Source organism: Bacillus rossius, chromosome 1, assembly GCF_032445375.1.
Source record: "Bacillus rossius redtenbacheri isolate Brsri chromosome 1, Brsri_v3, whole genome shotgun sequence".
Classification (NCBI taxonomy): Eukaryota; Metazoa; Arthropoda; class Insecta; order Phasmatodea; family Bacillidae; genus Bacillus; species Bacillus rossius.
In genome coordinates, this window is record NC_086330.1 from 316,643,973 (window position 1) to 316,666,795 (window position 22,823).

The window sequence follows — 22,823 nt, forward strand, 5'->3', positions numbered from 1 at the left end:
TTAACCCAATGCCTTACATGTTCCAGAAAATTATTTACAGATACTTTTTTTTATGAGGTCACCATGTTCCCAAATCGCAAATGTAACTTTTTCCCCTTCTTCCAAGCCAAAATTTTCAACAGTTAATGTTTCTGTGCCAGGACAGTCACAACACTCCTCGAGCCAGCAATCTTCATTCCTCGTTTCATCACACAAACACTTCAGTAGATCATCTTCTTCCTCAATTTTGTTATTTGTTATATTTCAAAGAGCTACACAGTGTAGGTAATTTTTCCTTCAATTCAGTTTTACTAATTGTTTGTGGTACCAATGTTAGTAGCTGTACTTTTCCATTGTAGTTACAAGTACGACGAAGAGCTGAGTCAATATCAGAAAACCATAGACTACAATTGACACACACAGGAATTTTATCTTCAGACTCACTTGAAACATGCACGTGATATATATCTTGTAATTTGTTCACAGCTACAGTTTTTAACTCGACTAATTTTATCTTCTTTTTCCTCGCATAACCTTCTCTCCTATCCAATCTCACCTCTGAAGGGTATTTCAATAGTGATACTCCTACATCTAATGTTTTGATGAGACTGCTATTTAAAACACTTACAAGTTCATCCTCCGGAATAAAATTCTCTGATGTGGGTATTCCTTCTGCAGGTTCTTCAGCAAGTTACAGAAATTTCTTTTTATAAAAAGTAACACAGTTAGTACACAAAATATCATTTATATTTACTGAGACAGATACTCCCACAAACCTTTGAATATCAGCTAAATCATTCACCTTACACATCACCACACATTTACTTTAGTACACACTTTTTTTGTGCCTTTTAATGTAGTCCACACATTTAATTCTCTCTTTACTATGAAAGTCAGACATGATTTAGTTCACTAGCTGAACATCACCGATCAACACACATAACACAACTGTAACAGAAAAAGTTTTGGAATTCCCTTGTAGTCCTGTATTACCCTTGTGGTTACCAGCGAATTCCCTTGAAACTACCAGGAATTCCCCTTACAGCACCTGGGAATATTCAGAGAGGGACTCCCCCTTCATATTTCCCAAGGTTTGCCCAATTTCAGAACCAGTAACGAATTTTATCTCATATTTAGAGACCAACAAAACATATTTGTTAATTGAGCGTGCAATCCTTAGAAAATGTAATAAATTTACATTTTCAAAAAATTTTAGAAATGGTTACGGTCAAAAACACACTATCCAACAAAGAGCATGCTATTAAAAAAAGTTACAACTACAAACTGACAAATTTTCAGATTTTTAAGAAAAGGGGTTTTTGAGTAATTGTCAATCAAAAATGGCACTTTAGTCAAATTTTGCAAAATTTTAAGTTAAATGTTAATAATTACGTGCATAATAGAATTAAAAACATTTTTTCTGTAAAACTGCTGTAATAGGTCTACATATTGCCAGAATTAAGTTTTAAGAAAATTGATTATTCCATGAATTTTTCTTGAAAATCCCAAAAAAATTAAATTTATTTTTCAAATTTTGGAGTTTTCCCCTTTTAAAAATATTGTCATGAGGCTCATTGAAACTATACCACTCCATAGTTCAATATAATAGCTACAGCATAAAAAAATCAACGGAATCCGTTAAATAGTTTTGTAATGCCGCTCATTCGAAAAACACGTTTCTTCCCACCTTTTTTGATATTGTCTCCACTGGTTGTAACTGCTGTAATTTTTTACAGAAAATCTGAGATGGTGACCTGACACGCTCCTGCCTGAATTGAAATGGAATGGCTCTATAGAATCTTACAATTTATTACATGTTATGTATGTAGAAAGTTATGTTAGCAAATAAAACAATTTTTTAAATTTAAATATATATATTTATTTAAACATTTAATTATGCAACGATAGTAATTAGTATAATAATCACATTAGTGCGATTCCACGTTTGGGACTGTTGACTTAATTTTCCGGTTATATTTTCTCATGCATTAAAAATCGATGGGAATATTTCAGAAATGTAATAATCATGTGAAAGTATAATGTAAAATAATTTTAATTAATAATATATTCCAGAGAATTACCAGCTGTCATGTGTGGGAAATACATTTACTACCATTTATCCACAACTACAACTTTACGGATATAAGGTTACAAAACTAAAAGAGATTTGTCAGTTTTGATATTTTTAAAATTATCTTCAGCATGTTTTCAGAATGAGTTGTAGAAGAGAACCAAAGTGCGAACTTTTGAGCAGTTAAAGATTGTTATTTAGTGTCACACATATGGACATCCAAAAAATATTTAGTACTTTCAGAGTGTTCTCAAATATGTATTGAACATGATGTAAACAATTCTGTTAATGAGGTAGTTATTTAGAAACATATTAAAAATACTATGCATTGTAATTTTAAAAAAACTATATTTGATTAAATTACCAATATTATGGAATTGTCCATTACTAGACAAGATTTTATGGTTTTATTTTCAGAACAATTTTGTTTTTAAAACACGAGATTTTGGTGTCAATGTTTTTATTTGTTATGAAATCTATTTATTAAAAAAGATGGAACACTACTGAACAAATACGATACTTAAATTATGTTACTGAGGTTCCATGAAACTAATTTCGTAAAAATAGTGTCATTTTGACTGATACATTATGCACTTTTTCAATAATAATGTCTAATTTTTGGGAACAAATAAAATAAGGTTATATAAAAATGAATAACTAATAAGAGTTGAAAGATAAAAAAAGAAAAACCTTTTCCAATCATTTTTATTAAATTGTGGTACAAACAATATGGTAAAAATATTTTTCACTGTATTTAATATTTTAAAGATTAGGCATTTGTCATCAATGTTAAGTTTTCATTGAAAATGATTATTAGTTACATGATTTTAATTGCATTTTGGTGCTTTATGATGTAATAACTTAAATTTTGGTGTACTGACATGATTTTTGGTGTTATTTCGGTTTTATCGGAATTCACCAAAAAATATTGTCCCTATCCATTACAGACTAACAAACAATAACTTGAAATCAAAGAAAATTATATATTACAAATTATAATATAACTGGATGTATGCTATTCAGAAAATGTATTTTTGAAAGTAAGTAAGTAAGTGAGTGAGTTAGTGAGTTAGTGAGTTAGTGAGTGAGTGAGTGAGTGAGTGAGTGAGTGAGTGAGTGAGTGAGTGAGTGAGTGAGTGAGTGAGTGAGCGAGCGTGTGTGTGTCTGTGCACGCACATGTGTGTGTATAAAAAACTACTATTTTTCTCAGGTGGGATGTATGGATATTTCCCCATGTGGCAAGCTCCCAGAAATCAGATGAGCATTCGACTCCTTTGTCCGGTAGTCTCTTAATAACTTATCTTCAAGATATCTTCAAGATCTCCATCAAGTTAATAATATAAGAACTCCTAATTAAATTAAAGCCCTTATTACTCTAAACATTCCTTTGACCTGCCAGGCATTTAAAATACAGAGAAAGTTGAAACCACACTTAATAATTTTTCAAAAAAATAAATAAATAGAACTCGGTAAGTAAAGATACTCTGATTTTTCATTTTTGCTTACCATTTGATTTACAGAGCCTTCATTCCTGGTACAGGAGGTGCTTCTATAAAGGCACAATTTCCCTCTCAGATTTCTTGTTCCAGGAGATTCCTGCACGAAAGCTGAAGTGTTATTATTGTATAAAATTAAAGTATATCAATCTTATGAGTGCCAACTATAATATACACAAACATTTATATGTATTATTGTATAGAAAATCTAAAGAAACACCTAGATTGTGGGAATGTTGATAAAAATTATTTCCAGAATGCTTAGACAGAAGATACTTGGACTTCCAACAAGAGTCTAAAGATAAATTAGAGAGGGAAACGTATATAAAATCAGTTTAGAAAAACATTTTTTTTGTAACTCATTAAAGAACTGGAGGCTGACAGAACATGTATTCAAAACCTAACCACCTCTAAGATTACCAGAAAAAAAAAAAAAGGTAGAACTATGTTACTGATGCTTTAAATTTTTAATTTTCGCTTACCTCTTCATTCCTGGCAGAGGAAGTACTTCTATCAGGGTACTTTTTATCTCTCAGATTTCTTGTCACAGGAAATTCCTGCATCAAGACTAAAAATTTATTTTGGTATAATATATAACATCTTATAAATGCCAACTCTAGTACACATTAAAATTTGTTATACATATTACTTCACATTTATCATAAATAGTATAATTACAGTTGTAACATTACATAAATTAACACACAATATATATGTGGATATTAAAAATAAAACCCTGCACGGACAATGATAAAATTTTAATCTGCATACCACTAAACTATATATAGTGCAGTTGTGGGTCAATCACAGCCTTCCTTTCGTCTGGTTGGCCTGTTGGTTTGGCCAATCAGCTGCCGGGCCAACCAGCTGCACCCAATTGGAAAACACTCCCACTCTCAGCCGAGAGTATTAAAAGGTAGGAGAACTTGTAATAACCTCAGTAGGTAACTCTACCCTGATGATGGCGACTGCAACGTCGACCGAAACATCGGTGATACATTCGCCTTGGATGCAGCTGCAACCCAGAAACTAAGAAACTTCATATATATTGAAATTTTACAAGTTTGGGCATAACCAACTTTAGCGAAGAATGCAAAAGACTAAACGACAGTGCAATTATACGACAGTGCAATTATACGACAGTGCAGGATCGCTAAGTTTTGCATAGGACAGTTTATGGCAACAGGTACTAGGGGATTTCAATGTACTCAGTGTTCAAAAGAATGAGTCTTGCTGGAGGCTGAGAGCCAACCATTACCACTTGAAATCTCTCACTTAGCACGCAAGGCCACGGATGAGCCCTGCTCTTGTTTTGGATTCACAGAGAGAATACATATATGATGCTTATCTGAATGTGTATTTTCAGGGTTTTTTATAGTCTGAGTGACGTTGATAGAATGGAATAGCATAATAAATGTAACAATGACAGCAAAACAATGAAAACAAGAGATAAATAATTTCATACAACATATACCAGTTTACACATCTGTCAATAATCCTAAAGCATTTTTAAGTCAAGCAGCCATACTATAACCAAAATAAATAAGTCAAATACCCAAAAAACTATTTTGAAGTAAAAACTGTAACTTTTTCCATACATACTAACCTAGATAGTAACCAAACACATAATGCAAGTTCTAGAATGTGATATAGATTACCAATCCAATCAGAAAAACATTACACCCGCTTAGTAGCTCTACACTGGGCGCGACAACTTCCTTTGTCACTGGGAAGGACAACTGAAATGTTAGCATTTAGACTAACTATTTTTAGGAGCACTGGTTACCATTTACTTTTAGTAATCTTCCATCACACTTCTAAATCCAACTGCTGTGGGCCAGAGACTAGAATTCATGCCCCGAGCAGGGTGGAAAACTTGAAAAAAATATTTCAACTCCCCTTTTATAAGAAATATTGGGAAAAACTTTTCCTGGTAGGAAATGCTTGCCTAAATGGGCTTAATGGTTTATGAACATGTTCAGTTTAAAAAAAAAAGGTTGATTTCAAAAGTAAAACGCAAGTTCAAATAGATTTCTTGTTCTGGTTTTATTTAGTTTTAAAAGTCAGAACCTTTAAAAGGAAAGATCTGTACCAGGCACAGACTTAAACCTACAAGCGTAAATTATTCACTAGATTTGTTCATATATGTGTGAGCCATCTGACAATATGCAACCTTCTAGGCTTTGTTTCAAAAAATATCTTTCAAGAAAATTCTAGGTAACTTTGCAATGTATCAAACATGTGTTTCCATTTATCCTTTAAAAATGTTTCTAATAACCCTTGTAAACAGTCGCAAATGCAAGGGGGAACATATATCCTCCCCCACCCCCCCAAAGTTATTAAAAAATTAGAAAAAAATCAGTGAAGACAGTAGGTTACTGTGTGAGAAGCCCATATGTGCCATTAATACAAGGAAGACCCATAACCGCAGGAAGAGAGACCTGGCAATCATGCCTTCTGTCCAAGGATCAGTAGGGTCTTGTTACAGGTAGCCATCTCCCTGGCTTCCCTCCAGAACTGGCTCAGGTTTCCGGAGGATTGACACCTCACGCACCTCTTGGGTTAATTGCATCAGGCACGATTTTTACATCCCCTAAATGATCAAGCTTGGTGGTTATCTTTCCAGCAGCATCAGTGGCTCGCGAGGAGCCGTTGCACACTAGTCCAAAGACCTCACAATTTTTTTTAATACATGTGTTCAAATTTAATTTTTTCCTTTTAAATACAAACACACACAACCCCCCCCCCTCCAATTTTCCAAAAAAATAATAATACTGTATCTGCCACCGCTTCTAAAATAAATAATAAATCTTATAAATAATACAATACCAAAAACAGAGAGCTTAATAAAAAAAAACTATTTTCTAGTGAAATTGAAATGGAAGCTGATGGAACACATAATTAATAAATTCATTATCTTGAAGTATATCAAAAGAATGCGGTGAATAATGACACTAAGCTGCATCTTGCAGAGAGTAATAATTACACAGAAATAAGTAAAAAATCACAGATAGTTAAAACCAAACATGATAGTGGAAAAATTATAATACAGTTTAAATGATGATTGAAACAAAATTCAGGCCAAACAACAAATCAAAATGGAATAGTTCTTGGGAAAATAAAGATTATTAATTTAAGTGAAATGAATAACAAGTCCGGAAAACTGAAGCGACACACTGTGATTGCTTTCCTGGCACACTGCTTGCCCCGGAACCAGACAGGAGGTTACAACAGGAAGCTAGGAACGTTCGCACACTTTTGCGTTCATTCACGGGCTTCTGAACAAGCAGAGGGTTATGTCATTTTCTCCTCTGGGATGTAGCTAACATGCACCACATGTGGTGAGGCACGACTCAGATGGTTCAGTCCCAAACACACTTCCTTAATGTCATTTTAATGAGCAATGAGTTGGAATGCAGTGCTTTTGAGCACTGTAACATCGTCTCAAACCTCGCAAACTGCTATCATTAAGCTGGACTTTGTCAGTCGCATAGCCCTTAATTAAGGAGCCATATGCTAGTCTCCATATGCTTACATTAGCTTCATGTAAAATGAGGGTTACAAGAAGACTGAATAATTAAATGGGAATTATATGAAGTTTAAAAATGCACAAACCTTCAACACTAATTTATTACAATATATAAAACATAATTTTAGATAAAAATAGTTCTTACCTTGGTTTTCATAACTGGTTTCTTTATTTTTAATTTGGAGCGATTTTTCTTACGATCTTTGCATCCGACTCTTGGGCCGTGGTACGAAGCACGCACACGTTTCTCTGAATCCTCTTTCTTCTTGTAGCCCAATGCCAGCAGTTTCTCACACTTCTCCATCATCACCTGCACATCAAATAACATAGGAATTTAAAAAAAAAGTTCTAAATTTAAGTTTTATTCATTTCTTTGAATACTCTGGATAAGACCTGGTTTTACTATTTACATGATTAAATTAGACTCAATCTTTTATGCATGTTAAACACAGTTTTGGTTACTCACACAAAACATAGACACAGTAACACACATCCCCTCAAAAACAGAAACACATCACCATACAAAAAAACCACACACACACGTAGGAACATATGTCCGGAAACGAAACCCTGCAAAGTTACAGGCGCAAACAGTAGAGCGCAAATTTGAATTTCCACTGGCTGAGAGGATACGTGATCGCAGCACAGCTGCAATCAAATTCTCCACGGGAAGCAGGCGACGAGCCAGGTGCAGATAGAAATAGTCATTTGTATTTGTTTAATTGTATGTATTTATTAATAAGAAATATTTTATTTTCTTATATTGCAAATGTTTGTATCAATCTTCAATGAGCATAAACCTCATGGTAATCAAGCAGCTCCATAGCTAAGATTGAGCCAGGTCTTTGTATAAGTGACGATTATTACAAGCCAACATCCCTAAGTGCAGTGCCACAGATCAGTACTTTGCTGATTTTGACGGTAATATTAATTTTTATCTGCATTTTAAAATAACATGCATGCCTATTAAAATTATAACTAGTGATGAGTCAAATCCCAACTTTCTCGAATACGAATCTCGCATTCGAACCCCTTTTAATAGTTGTTTCACCAACTAAGTTTCCTAAATAAATATATATTGTAATTTTATTTATATAATTACACATTTAAAGTACCATACCTTGGAGAATGGTATGAGGATAGGTATAAAGAAAACAACTGACCTAGTAAATTTCAGAGGTTATCAGTGTTAAATTTTTTAATATACTCTATTTCTTCTAATATTTTTCCTTGAATATAGAATCCTTCAAATACAAAGGATATGATGGTATTTGAGATATTGAGAATTTGATTGGCCCATCCCTAATTTTAACTGTTTGTTACTAAAGAAAGTCAAATTTATTGAAATGCATACAATTTATTTAAAGGTGTGGCACAATTTTTCCAATCACCATCACTTTACTATTTTTTTTCACATTGATAATGACTTGTACCTGTCACACCTCGGATATAATTTTAACGGTAACAACACTCACTGAGTGTTAAAATATTTCAGCTTTGTTACTACAAATTTAATATTTTATAACCAATAAATACACTGCCTAATCTGTCACAAAAGGAAGGACGAATAGCAGCGCAGTGACACACCTGTCATTCCTGCCAGCTTCAAGGATGAACAAGAGGAAATGAGATGGATGGTGGGGTAAAAATGGAACACTCGCAGAAAACCAATCACCTCCCAGTAACATCCCCCTCTTCACATTTCCCACTTGCGAAACTCAAAAGACTAGCAATGGAAGTATTTGCCAGTGCGTGGCTGTAATGACCATCTTTGTCAGCAATGTGTCAAAAGCAGAGAAGGGCAAGCAAGCTATCTCTGGCATTTAAATTAATTTTCCATCTTGCTAACATTCTTAGCTAGTAACGCACAGAATTATAGTTATACAGCCTTACTTCAGAAGAAATGTTGTCTTCATCAACTAGAACATCCAGGTTGTCATGAGCCATCTCCAAGTGGCATATGTGAGCCAGTAATCCTTTCAACTTTCCAGGCAAAGCACTTGCAACGGTTTTAGGTATATGGCGTAAGTAGACCTGAAAATTCACCAAATGGAACCCATTTTATAAATGTGTATAAACATAATCATTAAATAAAGCTGTAAGAAAAACTTTGTCTGCAATTTTCAAACTTCCACAAGATTCTTATTTAGTGTTATAATTATGATATAAGTAGAAGAAAAAATAGTTGTGTAATTACAATGTACATTAAATTGTTACTCAAAACCTAATGCTGTCATTCATTTTGAAACAGTTATTTTTTAATTGCTAAATTAAAACCTACAGTATTTGGGAGATAAAATGGGTTGAGCTTTTACAACCAGGTAGGTATTACTTTCTCACACTGGCTAAAGGATTTTCTTTAGCTTTTATCCGTTGGTTATTTATAGCAATTGAAGCAATGTTTTCTGCAATTTAATTAATGTTGCAGGTACTACCTAGCTATTTTTAACAGCTAGGAAGACTTGTGAAGTTATTATTAAAAAATATCCCTCTAAGAGTTTGAGTAGATTAGAATTTTTTAATTACAGCGACAAAATCTAACCCATCATTGACCAAAACCATAAAAAGCTATTATGTACATAGTATTTATGAATCGAGGATGCCTGGAAATTGTCTACTTTAGCAAAGTCATTGGGTGCTATTTTACAGACATGTATTTATCCTTATAAACATGCTCAGTTATAAATTATTTTTAACAACTGCTTTCTCTATCCAGTAAAATTTTGCTAGCCAATAACATGGTTGTTAGATATTTTTTTGAGCAAATGTTTAAATTGGGCTTTTAATAAATTTAAAAAATTTAAGAGAACAGAAATTAATACTCAGACCAGAGTGAAAATCTTATATCACAAATAGTTCGTACTAAATTTTGCCAAGATTCGTATATTTATAATTTATAAACATACTATATTTTGTGTCATAGAATCTTTCCTAGACCAATGTCACATTATGTCAACATACGTAAAACTTTCCATTTTAAAAGTATTGTAACACGTGATACATTATTGTTGGTTCCGTGTCATTAGATTGGCAGTGAAAATGAAAATATAATATCCAAAATTCATTTTTAGTACATTTATTATAACAATAAGTATTTGAAACATGATATAAAAATTGTAATAACTATTTACAAGGACTCTCAAGTTAAGTTATAATAAGTAAAATATACATTAAACACTATAGTACAGGCAGTATAAACCTGTAATTTCCAACAATTTTGCTGTTTCACATTGTGAAACATCTGAAAGTGTACTGCAAGATTTTGACAAATAATAAAAAAGCATAATCACATACCAAAACTTTATGAAAGTATTTCATATTAATTCTCACCATAACCTTTATTGAATACTATCAAATAAAATGCTTTATTTTTATTATAAAGGTAAAAATAAATTTAACCCAGAAAAAATATAACACGTGTAAAAAATATATGCTATTTGGAAAATTCATGGTTAGAGTACCTTGATTGAAAAAGGTTTGGCCACTGTGGTTTAAACACTCAACTTACTAATCTAACTAACACTATTACAAGATTATGTACTTCACTATAAAACATGCTTATCACACAGATAATAACTTGACTTAACGATGAAGTTTTTAAAAATTTTTGGCACAGCTTACCTGAACAGCATGAAGAACGTCACGATAAGCAGCTGCCAGTTTCTGATGGAACTTGTTCAGATGATTGAAATGGTGGTGTGGGGACAACAGTAACAAATTCTGTCGTTCTTTCACCTCTGTTTCCTGGGCATTATTATTAAAACGTAAGATGTACAATATTTTTGGGGGAAAGAAAAAAAAAATGCAAAACCAATGGATGAATGACTACAGAATTATCTTCTTTAAAAAATCCCAATTTTCTTGCATAATAAATTTACAAAATTTTTTACTTGACCTAAAAATAGATTCAATACTTAACTTTTCAATAAAGTTTCTTTGCTATTAAGTACCTTGAGAAACTTCTTAACAGGATTTTACTGAAATTAAGGTGTAACTCTTTCCCATCTGCCTTACCTCCAGGCTTCAATTCAAGGCTACCCACAACTTTACCATCTGTGGGGAAAAACTTTGGGCATTATTCAAAATGCCTATCCTTTGCACTAGTATGTTTACATTAGAAAATCACCCAACACCCCAATTCTCCGCACTTCTTTGGTCATTTTACCAAGGGTATGCAATTACAAGATATATGTACTGAAGAGTATGTAAGATTTTATAACGTACAAATACCAGTATTTATCCGCAGAAGAGTCACCCCTGCATATGGGTCGCAGCTATAATTTGGGCCATAAAAATACAACAATAATACAAGAGTCGCCCTCAAGTATGAGCCGCACCATTTATCTGTCTACAGTAGAGTACAAGTGAAGTTTTTTTTCAGTCTCAGCTTATTAGTGAGTAAGAAATACGCACTGGTGTTAACCCTGGATCCTCTTTTTAAGTCTGCTTTCTGTGCTGTTTTGTTACTGTGCAGAAGGGAGTGAGGCCAGCCCACATTTCTCAGCCTCTCCCCTACTGCTTTACGACCCCTCCTAATAACAAAAGACCACCCTGTATCCCTTCCCAGCTAATTTATTTTTTAAAACCAGTCTTCTTCCAGAATAGAAAAAAAAAAAAACCGGCAGAAAGCTACCCTTTCTTGTCAGTTTCTTTTATAAAAACTAGCACACACGTTACAGTCAGCGAGGAATGCGCGAGAGCTGAAGAACGTAAAAAGCCGGGCTTTGAAGTGCGGCTTTCAAAGCATGATGGCTGTAGTTTTGTCATGAAATGTTGCATTTGAAAGCTGAGGAATCTCATGCAAAATACAATTATGTTGGGTCACATTTGTGTCTTAAAAACCTGTCTAAATAGACACGTGGAGATTGTGCCAGTTCAAGGACACTTACAAGTATGGAGGGGAAAGGGAGAACCATCACCACCCCCACATGACCACACACACTCACACCAACAGACTAGTTTATTTTTAGATTTACTCTTCTCTAGCTGAGTGCCACCCCAGCAAATCACGTCAATCGCCGGCACCAGCTGCAGCTGAGCGACAGGCACAGACGAGCACAATGGCGCCATTCATAGTGAGTGCCTTTCTCACACTGCACAAATATTTGAACTAAACAATTTATACTTGTGTTTAACAAACTTATTAAAAACCAATACGGTAGAGTTATTTACACACATCCTCAAGACACACAGCAATTATGATTTTTTTTTTACCCAAAGTTATTAATTTGCATAAGAATTTACACTTTTTTGAACTAAAATTCTGCTTAAAATATGCGACCCATATGCGGATAAATATGGTAACTGTTAAAAATTATTTTGTTCATTTAAGCTGTATATACTTAAAGCAGAGAGCCAAAGATTCTTCGTACAAATTTTAGAACTGTTTATGTTTATTGGTGCTGTATATTTATATTATACTATTATAGATTAACAACGAAAAAAACAATTCTGATAAAAGTTTTAAGAATTTGCATAACAGCCTGTTATATAGAATTTTGAAGAAAAAAATGCTTCATAATAGACAACACTGTAATAAGTTCACCTTTAAAATGTAGCTACACTTATAAATTATAATACTAGTACTACATGGTACCAAGACTGACAAATAAAAATATGTATAGTAGACATCCGATAGTCTGGCATCCAACAGATCATAATGCCCAATGGTCTGGCACTAGCTAGGAATGTACGGACTTAAACCAAATAAGCAGAATTAATCTTACCCCTATAAAATTTAGCAAAGGTCAAAACTGCATTTACAGTACACACTTAAGTGGTAGTCAGAAGCATTCTGTCCAGGATTAATTACGAGGGTTCCTGCGGTTTGTGTTTCTTCAGTAGAACTCTGCAGTTGCTGACAGAAAAATAGTTTTGGCCTGTATTTGTGTTGAAATGTTTAACCTTAAGTTCCTGCAAAACAATATTTGCTGCCAAACACCATCTTAACTATTAATTTACTCTAAACTTTGTGCTTGATGATCGCGAGAGCTACCACATGATAATCCAGAACTTTGAGTTATCTGGCACCTGCAAATCCCGAACATGACGGATTATCGGATGTCTACTATAAATACATGTAAACAAAAATAAAGAAAAAGCTCACAATAACTAATTGCAAAAGAAAATAACTTAGTACTACATTCTTTAAATGATTCATGCCACTGGGAATTTTGATTTAATAAAATTCTTCGGACATATGGAATTGCAGATTATGCACTGTTTGTCATGTAAAAAATTCAAGAACGCAAAAATAAGAAACCCTGGACCACACAGCGAACAGATGGACCTAACGATGAAACTAAACAGGTATTATGAACAACACCACAACGAAAGCACCGACAAACACAGTAGGCTTCCCATGACAAAATAGTGGCAAATATCATAGGAAGCCAACTGTGTTTGTCGGTGTTGTCATTGTTGTGTTGTCCATAATACCTGTTTATTTTCATAGTTGTGTTCGTATGTTTGCAGTGTTGTCCAGGTTTGCAGTCTGCCTGCATTTACTGATCTTGTTGAAACTGTCTCTTCGTCATTAGTCCACTGTGTTTGTCTGTGCTATTATTTTTCAAAACTAAATTCTTTCCCCAGAATTATTGTGCTATTTGATATCTAAAGTTTGTCTGTGTTTGTCTGTGCTGACGTCACCTTGATGTCAAAAATACCAGTTTAGTTTTACTATTGTGTTGACCAGGGTTTCTTATTTTTGCATTATTGAATTTTTTTTCATGACAAACAGTGAAACACTGGAATGATGTAGGTCCAAAGAATTGTGTTAAAACTTAGTACTACCGTGTTTTCTCGTATAATCGTCGCACATTTTATTCTAAAATCAAGTTTTAAAAGTAGGGGTGCAACAATTATGCAGAAAAAAAAATTTTTGTTAGGTAAAGTTATTCATAAAAACAAAACCTGTTCATGGAAAGTATGTTTATGTAAAAAAAGGTGGAGTATAAAAGAGCACGCCAAACAATCTATATTAATAATTCCTTAAACAAAAACCTTTCTTCAACTTTAAATAGAAAAACCAAAACTCTAACGCGAACGCAAGCCACTTGAATCTGACGTGATCTAACGTGTCGTAGTACACACTTGCCACGAAAGAATGCGGGCTATCAAATGTAGTTAACTGAGCACCTGACAGAGAGTGCACGTTGCATCCAATCGGCGAGATATCGATATTCGACTACGTGCGCGCGCTCTATACGGGAAGCAACATAACCAAACATGAATGATGCGCTGGCTACATTTTTATAAGCGGTACGCCGCGGTAACGCAGACAATCAGATAAAGGAAATACCATTTAAATAGTCTTGAAAAGAAAATTTACACGTCAGACAACTTTGTATTTCCGTTAATTAAATAAATAAGTGGTAATGATCGAAATTAAATTTTAGATTATACCTACCCCGCGGCGACGCAGATGATCAGATAAAGGAAATAACGTTTAAAAACGTCTTTATAAGAAAATTTACACGTCAAACAACTTCGTTTTTTTCAGTTAATTTATTAAGTAAGTGGTAATGACCGAATAAATATTAGATTTCTACTTTAAAATACATCGTTTTATATGGAAAAGATACCTACACAAAGCGCTCTGCATCTACTAGCGGGACCAAAAACATCATGCGACGTTTACGCAAGAAGTTTTTTTATCCCAATTTTGACAGCCTAAAATATGGTTGCGACGATTACGCGCGTGCGACCATTATACAATAAAACACGGTATGTATATATTACATTCATAAATTTTTAATTTTTTTGTTCATAGTTTTAAGGCCTGTTTCTTTTACTTAATAACAGAAAAAATAGTCTAGAATGACAGGTAAAGCATATTAGTTATATTTTATAAGTCATGTTTGACAGGCCTACAAGTTAGTATCACAAAGGTCTCACAACACATAAACTCACTTGTCAGAAAACTACAACTTACATTTCTTTGCAGCTGATACAAGTAGTTCCTTGTAAACATGACAGTGAACTCAGAAGACCTGAGCATCCGCCTGGCGAGGTCCTTATCATCCTCAGGGACAGGCAAGTTGTCCATTAGGAGCATCATGCCATCCAGGATTGCTGATATCTCCAGCCTACACAGCCTGATGCAGTCAGCGTCAATGGAGAACCCCTCTTCGGGGGACAACCCTTGACTGACAGGTGCACTGGACTGCATCTCACGAAGGTCCCCTGATGATCTTCCATTTTTCTCCAAGCTTTCACTGCACAGATTCTACACGAGAACAAAATTACACTGTATAAAACAAGTACATGAGCTACAAAACATAATTTATTTCAGCTGGTGATGAGTTTCTGAAATACAAGAACATGGCTATCTTTGTATTAAAAATATGATTCTCAATTAAAAAATTTAACTTATATGGTTACAGACTCAGAAATTTTGCTGGTTCAGTAAACAATCTGCCAGACTCCATAGTGGTTAAAACTTAGTCATTTGTTCAATGCAGCCTGCACTGGCGGTACTATTTTCAGTCTTCACTGGTTGAATGTGATTTGATTATGCAGTTGCTAATGGGTATTTATTGGCTAAGTGTACAAAAAAACCCACGATACAACAGAAACAAATCTTATAAAATTCAATTCGAGCTAGCCAATGACATTTAAATAATTGTCTAGTAAAATACAAGCATACACAATTTTATTTTCATAAATTCTGTAGTTTTCTATCAATTTATGTGTAAAAAATTAAAAATATGTTGATGGCACCATAAATGTTGAAAATGACTTGCAAGGTTTCTTCTGAAACTCTGCACACCATATGTGTGCCCGGGTATGCAGGGCTGTTAAAAGCATGGACCTTGGGAGTATGCAAACATATCACTCACAGTAATGATATTAAGCTGTAAAAATTGATTGTCTGTGAATGTTACAAACTAAAACCTGCTTTGGTAATAATACCTCTTGTAAGTACAGGTGGCATAGTAAGTTTTTGTGAATAACTAAACTTACACCAATTCTGAACTGAAAGGAAAGGTACTGACGTCGTCCGACCGAAGGCCACCCTAAAGCCCGACCTGCAACCGCCAGTATTCAACCCCGCTAACGGAACGCGCCCCTAGTCATGGCCCACCCGTCAGGCGAGCCACCAGCAGCCAAGGTAGAACCCGGCCCCATAATAAACAGACCGACATTACAGCCGACCACGTTGATAAAACACACACAGAATATAAACAATATTACGTATAAATTAAACGTTCGCTTAACGAAAGTGCGACGTAGGAGTGTCCGGGCACTCACGTGTGTAAATGTGTCGATACGTGTGTGAGTGTCCCCCTGGCGGCCTTCTGCCTAGATTAGTTAATTAACCCATGTGACATAATTATTAACCCCTTGTGTTTCGTTATTACCCCCCACCGGAGCAGTCCGGCAAGAGACGAACAGTCTCTGGTGTGACGTATAATTTAAAGGACATAATTCGTAAACATACTAACTTTAAGTTGTAGAAGGGATGAGTAATGTTAATTTAGCCTTAATAATTAATGTAGGAATTTAGCGCCCTTAAAATCTCTTATTAATGTGTTACATTAGAAAATAACGTAATGAGGTCAACCCTGGCGCGAGGGACACCGAGCCTCGGCCGGACGCCATGACATCATGCCAGTACAGCGTGACTCGTGGACCGGGGCGGACGCACGTCCCACGGAGAGACATCATCCATTGTCTGCATTGAACTCACTTCTGGTAATTATAGTCACTTCCTCGAAACCTCTTTTTACTAATCTCTCCGTGCGTACCCGGTCCAATTTTCGGTCCAGGACTTAATCCGGCCGCATAAATTTTAAAACCACCTGCACCACACTTGGTCTGCGGGGTAGTTTTCAGTATACGGCACGGGCCGCCTCCCGAACCACAGAACTTGAACTAAAACTAGTCGCCCCGGCGCTGACACCACCCCGTAAGGGAACTTGGACGAATTTAGCTGCGGTCCGCGCTCCACTACAGTGGACGCGAACACCGCCTTGAGACATTGATATACGGGATTGGCCACCTCCAATCGCCCTCACCCCTCTTTTGGGTAACCAGGCTCAGAACCGCCTAGTGCCACGCTAATACGTAACATTTAGCAATTTTGTGCGACGCCTTGAACCTGGAACATTCTTGAGTAAACTTGTGCGACGCGCCACCACGTAACATTCAGTAAACTTGTGCAACGCACCATCACGTAACATTTTTTGTAAACTTGTGCCACGCCTTTATTACGTAACTTTTCAGACTAACTTTGTGTAATTGTGTAACTTCTGTATTGTGTGACGTCACCCTCTGTACGACATGGTGTGTAATCAACGGTATTACACCAAACCCACAGTCGCATGAATAAACGACGCACGTCATTTGTTGCATTACTTCAGCGCCTAATCAATTAACCATACGACTCCCAACCACCACCAAGTAGGGAATTCCTCATATCCCACGCAACACCGCCGACGGTCCTAGTGGGCCACGCAGGGCAACCGACCCCACGACCCACCTATCGACTAGAAACGGAGCTAGTCTGGCGCCCACCCGGAAACACTACACCGACAACAGCCATTCCCACTAGGAGCCGCACCGGGACTCGAGCCCGAGACCCCGGACGACGGCAGTACATACATAGGTCGTAAAAAAAACCACTCGCTTTTGTACACTTTTGGGTGTAATTGTTGAGTGTGGACTTGAAAGTTTTGTACAAATAATAATTTGTTTGCTATTATTATAAGGTAGGTCTTGATATTTTGTTGTGATTAGGCTGTTGTTTATGCTTGAAATTTATGTCATATTTTTTGTTAATATTTTTAATGTCTGCAAATTTTGTTTGTGTTATCATTCAAGGAATTTGAATTACTGAAATAAATATGTTAAAACTTTTAAAGAACCTGTAGTTTGTCTCCAATAAAAGCTAAATTTTAAAAATGATACATAAAACTAATAAGGTTAGTTCTGCTACTCAATTGAAATTGAAAGAAGCCACTCGATTTCAGCATTCTGCGATCAATGTGTTGCCCGGGACGTGTCATTTCCTCTTGTTTAGTTGTCTACTACCTGGCAGTCCTACCCTCCCTTTGGCTTGTTGGATGAGATCTGCAAATGTGTGGGTTTGAAGTCCCGCAGGTATTTAAAGGGAAGAGATCAGGTGCACGTTCTTGTTTTCTTGTTCTGTGGGCATCACATTGCTAGGATAATCATTTGCTTCGCCAGGGATTGATCTCGTTAGTACTTTCCTTGATGTTCCTATGTGGGTAGCGCTGTGGTAGCACAATTTTAATTTTGTGGACTTATTTCAAATTAAATATGACGCTCTTGGAAATTGTGGTATTGATTTAGTGTGCGTTTGTAGCTCGAAGTGTACTTCAAGTACCTAGTTTATTCCGTGCACACCCACAGGTGACTGTCATTTTACCCTTCCGGCCTAATTTGTCTTGATTATACGCCCTCCAAATAGATATAGTTTGTGCCGTTCTGTTTGAAGACCTTTACAGTTGTCAAAACACGCTTATGGTCATGCATGGCTTTGTTAGTCAGTTTTTGTAATACCGAGCTTTGTGATTGGGTTCATTTAAATGTTCATACTTGTTTCCACTGTTCATGTATGAAGATGTAACGACCAGGTAAGATGAGAAGATAGGTACGAGAACTGTGCCACGCACCTTCTAGCTAAGTCTACATGTGTTCAATAGTTTTCAATTGGGTATTCATTAACTATCAATGTGTAGACACATTGCTATCCCTTAAATGTAATGAATTTGTAATGTACTTATTTTGGAGTTGTAATTCATATTGTGTTATGTGCAGAACTTTAAGTGTGCTATGTTTCATATAAATATATTTAAGTAGGGCATTGCAAGTCTGCACTTGTTTCTGGCCGTTTGCATTACCATTTTTCACTATGGTGTGCAGGGTTATTGTTGTATCTGAAACCTTAATAAACTAAAAATAGCTTGACACAAATGTTATTGTGTATGAACAATCTGAATTCAATCATAACAGAGACTGTCCACTCCAATACTGGAATTGATATACAATAATTATTGCTGTGTGATTGCAGGCCCCAAGAATGGATACATGCAAGACATGAGGCATCATATTTGCGTTCAAAATATAAAAATTAGTAGTTTACATGCTATCACCAAGTAAACAATTAGCGAAGCTTGTTTATCATCATGCTGAAACTTCTAATGCTGATTCCGTGAAACATATTTTTGTTACAGAATAATAAACTGTAGCTTTTTTAAAATTATTTCAACTAATAAGGCTTTGTCTTTATTGAATTATTATAATAACAATCACTTTCTTCAGCTTGCAGGAACGGACAAAGATAACTAGACTCATCGCGAAAGGATAAAATTAAAATACTCCTGCCTTGGCCCGCTCCTATTGGCTCATTGTCAGGGACATGTACTGTAAGGAATATTCATACTTACGGCAGGTGACTAAAGGAAAGGAATTGCTATTTTGATGTTATAAATGTTTTCTTTAAAAATTAATTGTTACGACTCCCACATTACCTCTACGCATGGTTTAGTTGTGCTCATTAAAATTTATATTCTAACATAAATATGCAAAATACTGATCTACATGATAAAAATTGCACAATGGAAACATTGCACATTTCTTTTAAACATTATATTGGCTCAAATTTAAAAAGAAACGTGTTCTATTCTCTATTGGTATACAAATCAGTCTATTATATTTTCACAGTAGTGTGCAGCAAGTCAATTTTATTAATGATAAATGTCACATTTCATTTGTTTCGGTGCTATGTTGGAAGGATTTTTTATTTTAACTACTTTTCACAATGGTGGCACAACATTACTCTTATAGTTTAAGCCAGTGCACCTACGAAAATACAAATTCAATAAGAGTCAACCGGAAAACAATGTAACTACTCCAGTTAGACTTGCATGTAAATAAGTTCGCTGAAATCACAGTCACAAATCACGTAGGTGTTCGTTTTTTCTGTGCAAAACTGTGTTATCTATTTTGTTTTGTATCAGGTTCTATTCCTAACTAAAAGTAGTTGATTGCATCAAATAGTATTTACAAAGTATTTAAAAAAACTGAAATATAATTGCTGTTAAAAAAATAATTTGCGAAATATCCGACACCCTGTTGAAGGTCATCAGTTTAGAATCTAGTTCCACAGCTTTCACCTCTCCAATGCCATCATGATTCTTCAACTTGGCTGGGTAGGCAATCACCAAGACATTTGTAGTGTGCCATCACATATTCTCCAAGGTGAACAAATGAATGCCCTCTAACCAAGAGCACTGTAAGTGAACCGTGATTAAACTAGGCAAAGCTGTTATGCCGTTTGGAGATAAGGCGACAAATGTCTGCCAAGTGGCTGGCAGCAAACTGAAGCCCAGCTTCCAATGGCAGCATCTGGCAACAGTTCAGCGACAGAGCACAGCCGGCATCTCTCAAACCTTCACATGGGTGGTGGGCACCCCTATCAAGAAAATCATCATTTTAATATTTTTTTCACATTTATTCTGAAGAAACTGCATCGGAATCTTACATTTCAGTTGTTTCATTTCATTAATAAATACACCTTGCCAAGGATGTATTTGAGTTGGTGAGGTGGAACAAAAAATCCGATGCTCTCTGCTGCATCTATTGCAGTATCGCCTCTAGGCACAAGGCTCTGAAATGGTGTACAGTACAGAGCAGCTATAAGACTGATGGTGATTCTAAAATTCATAGAATTGAAGCTAAAAGTTTAATGTATGCATCTATGGTACTTTAAAAAACTGTACCTGGAGTTTGAAAAAAAAAAAATCTTGAAAGTGCAATCCAAAAACAATTTTTGAAAAAATTTAAGTAAATAGATGTCTTGAACAGCTCTTAAAATGTATTATTCTTCTGAAGCTCTTAACACTGAAAGTGTGCCCAGGTAGTTACTTGGCAAGAAAGCGAGGGTGGTACAAAAGAGCACTCAAATTCATGGTAGCCATCAAGACTTATCCAGCCTCCTCCCATCTAGCACATGTTTCCCATCCCTCCTTGCTGTTATGAGGCTGCCTCATGTACTTGCATCTGATCTAATTACTTGTACAGTAGATATGTGACAGTGGAATGTTACTACCAGGATGGGAGTAAAAAATGCAAACTACATACACCATCCTTATTTTATCGTTCATCTTGTGAAGGCCACATAGGAGCTTTAATACAGCGGTTCACAAAAGGTGTTTCGTGAAACCATGAGGTTCCGTGGCAGGGTCACAAAGGTTCCGTAAGGACGAATGTCATATAAAGCAGGCACGATAGTTGTCAAATAACTTTCTTTGAAGGAGTTACGGTTCCACCAAAAGAAAAGACGATCATAGGGTTCCCTGGCCAAAAAAAATTTGGGAACCAATGCTCTAATACATGGCTTTAATTTATGGTTACGCAAACTACAGAAAAAAAAAAATACAAAAATTGATAGCATTAATAATAATTAAAGCAATAAATTGCAAGGGTCAGGCTTTTCTGTAACAACAAAGTAATAAAGTTCCGAATGTGTTTTTGAACATTTAGACATTCCTCTAATTGTTTTCACTTGAAATGGAAACAAATTAGGGTGGAAAACAGTCTTGGCCCCGTACTGACAAACATTCCTGTCTGTTTGAAAACAGCCTCATCTACGCTATACATATTCCTAAGGATCTCTGGAGAACCACAGGATCAAGTTGCACCAAGTATCAAGTAAACAGTACAGTGGCCATTACAATCAGGCCAATCTCTCGTGGAAAACAGGCTCAGCTACCCTAAATCACAATGGGAGCAGCCAAGTCCCTGCAAAGGCTACTTAACGTACTCTAATAAACTATCATTTATTAGAAACCAGTATGAATTTGGAAACACAATATTTAAGGTATGTAGAGGAACCTCTGTAGTATTCAAAAACACAACATTTGGGATTTTATTATGTTTTTTAGGAAAAAAAAGCAGCAGCCCCTATAATTAACATTAAAGCCACAGTTACATACCTGTGCAGGATTGATACCAACACTTTCCTTGTTTGTTTCAGAGCTATCAGATCTCAAGTTTAGCCATTTCTGCTCATCCCTTTGATCCTTTTTAAGCCTTTGTACCTTTCGAACCATATAGTTTAATTCTTCTTCGGAAACATACTGAAAAAAAATCAAAAAGATTGATAAACAATTCTTAAAAGGAAACATACATACTTAAGTAGCTGGATACAAGAAATATTTTGCTTTATAGTATTAGAGTATTTTAATTTTTAAATTGTTAATCAATCAAACTCAGAAAAGAAAGAAACATAAAAACAATTAAGACAATTGCATTTATTTTAGTAAGCAAGTGTGATATAAGAAATCTATGTCTAAAAAAGCTGCTGTGAACAGATATATTATAAATAATTGGTATCAGCTTTTGCAAATGGCACATGCTTATTACAATGCTTAGAAAGTACGTAGTAAAAAAAGTAGCAGGAAAAGTTATTGAAATAGAATGGAATTACACAAACAATTATTCATTTACAGGTTTCTACCTCATATTTGGAAGCCATCAATCTTAGTTTCTTCAAAAATTTCAAAATTAACCCGCTTCTTGACAATATCAAAATAAAACAAAACTATTGAAAACAAAAGATTCAGTACAGCAGTACAGGCAACATAGTATATGTGGTAAATATACTTTGAGCGATATTATTTAAGAAGGAAAATGTAAACTTATTGAATGAAAATATTTGGATTAACGAAAATTTATGTTAGAGAAAACTGCAATCTCAAAATGAAAGCGTACTATGAAC

The 22,823-nt window shown here is 35.2% G+C and overlaps 1 protein-coding gene across 2 annotated transcripts in view; it reads right to left on the reverse strand.

Moving 5' to 3' along the window:
• LOC134527937 (uncharacterized) overlaps positions 1-22,745 on the reverse strand; it is a 39,522-nt gene extending 16,777 nt beyond the window's left edge. The window contains exons 1-8 of one of the 2 annotated variants that reach the window (XM_063360981.1): positions 22,563-22,745; positions 22,039-22,182; positions 15,009-15,302; positions 10,697-10,819; positions 8,969-9,109; positions 7,221-7,385; positions 4,029-4,103; positions 3,557-3,646 (exon numbers count right to left, since the gene is read on the reverse strand). In XM_063360981.1, the coding sequence (XP_063217051.1) occupies positions 3,557-3,646; positions 4,029-4,103; positions 7,221-7,385; positions 8,969-9,109; positions 10,697-10,819; positions 15,009-15,302; positions 22,039-22,182; positions 22,563-22,580 (1,050 nt within the window). In that variant the 5' untranslated portion in view covers positions 22,581-22,745. The remainder of the gene's footprint in view (positions 1-3,556; positions 3,647-4,028; positions 4,104-7,220; positions 7,386-8,968; positions 9,110-10,696; positions 10,820-15,008; positions 15,303-22,038; positions 22,183-22,562) is intronic. The other variant, XM_063360982.1, reaches the window with a different exon arrangement.
• Positions 22,746-22,823: the final 78 nt, after the last annotated feature.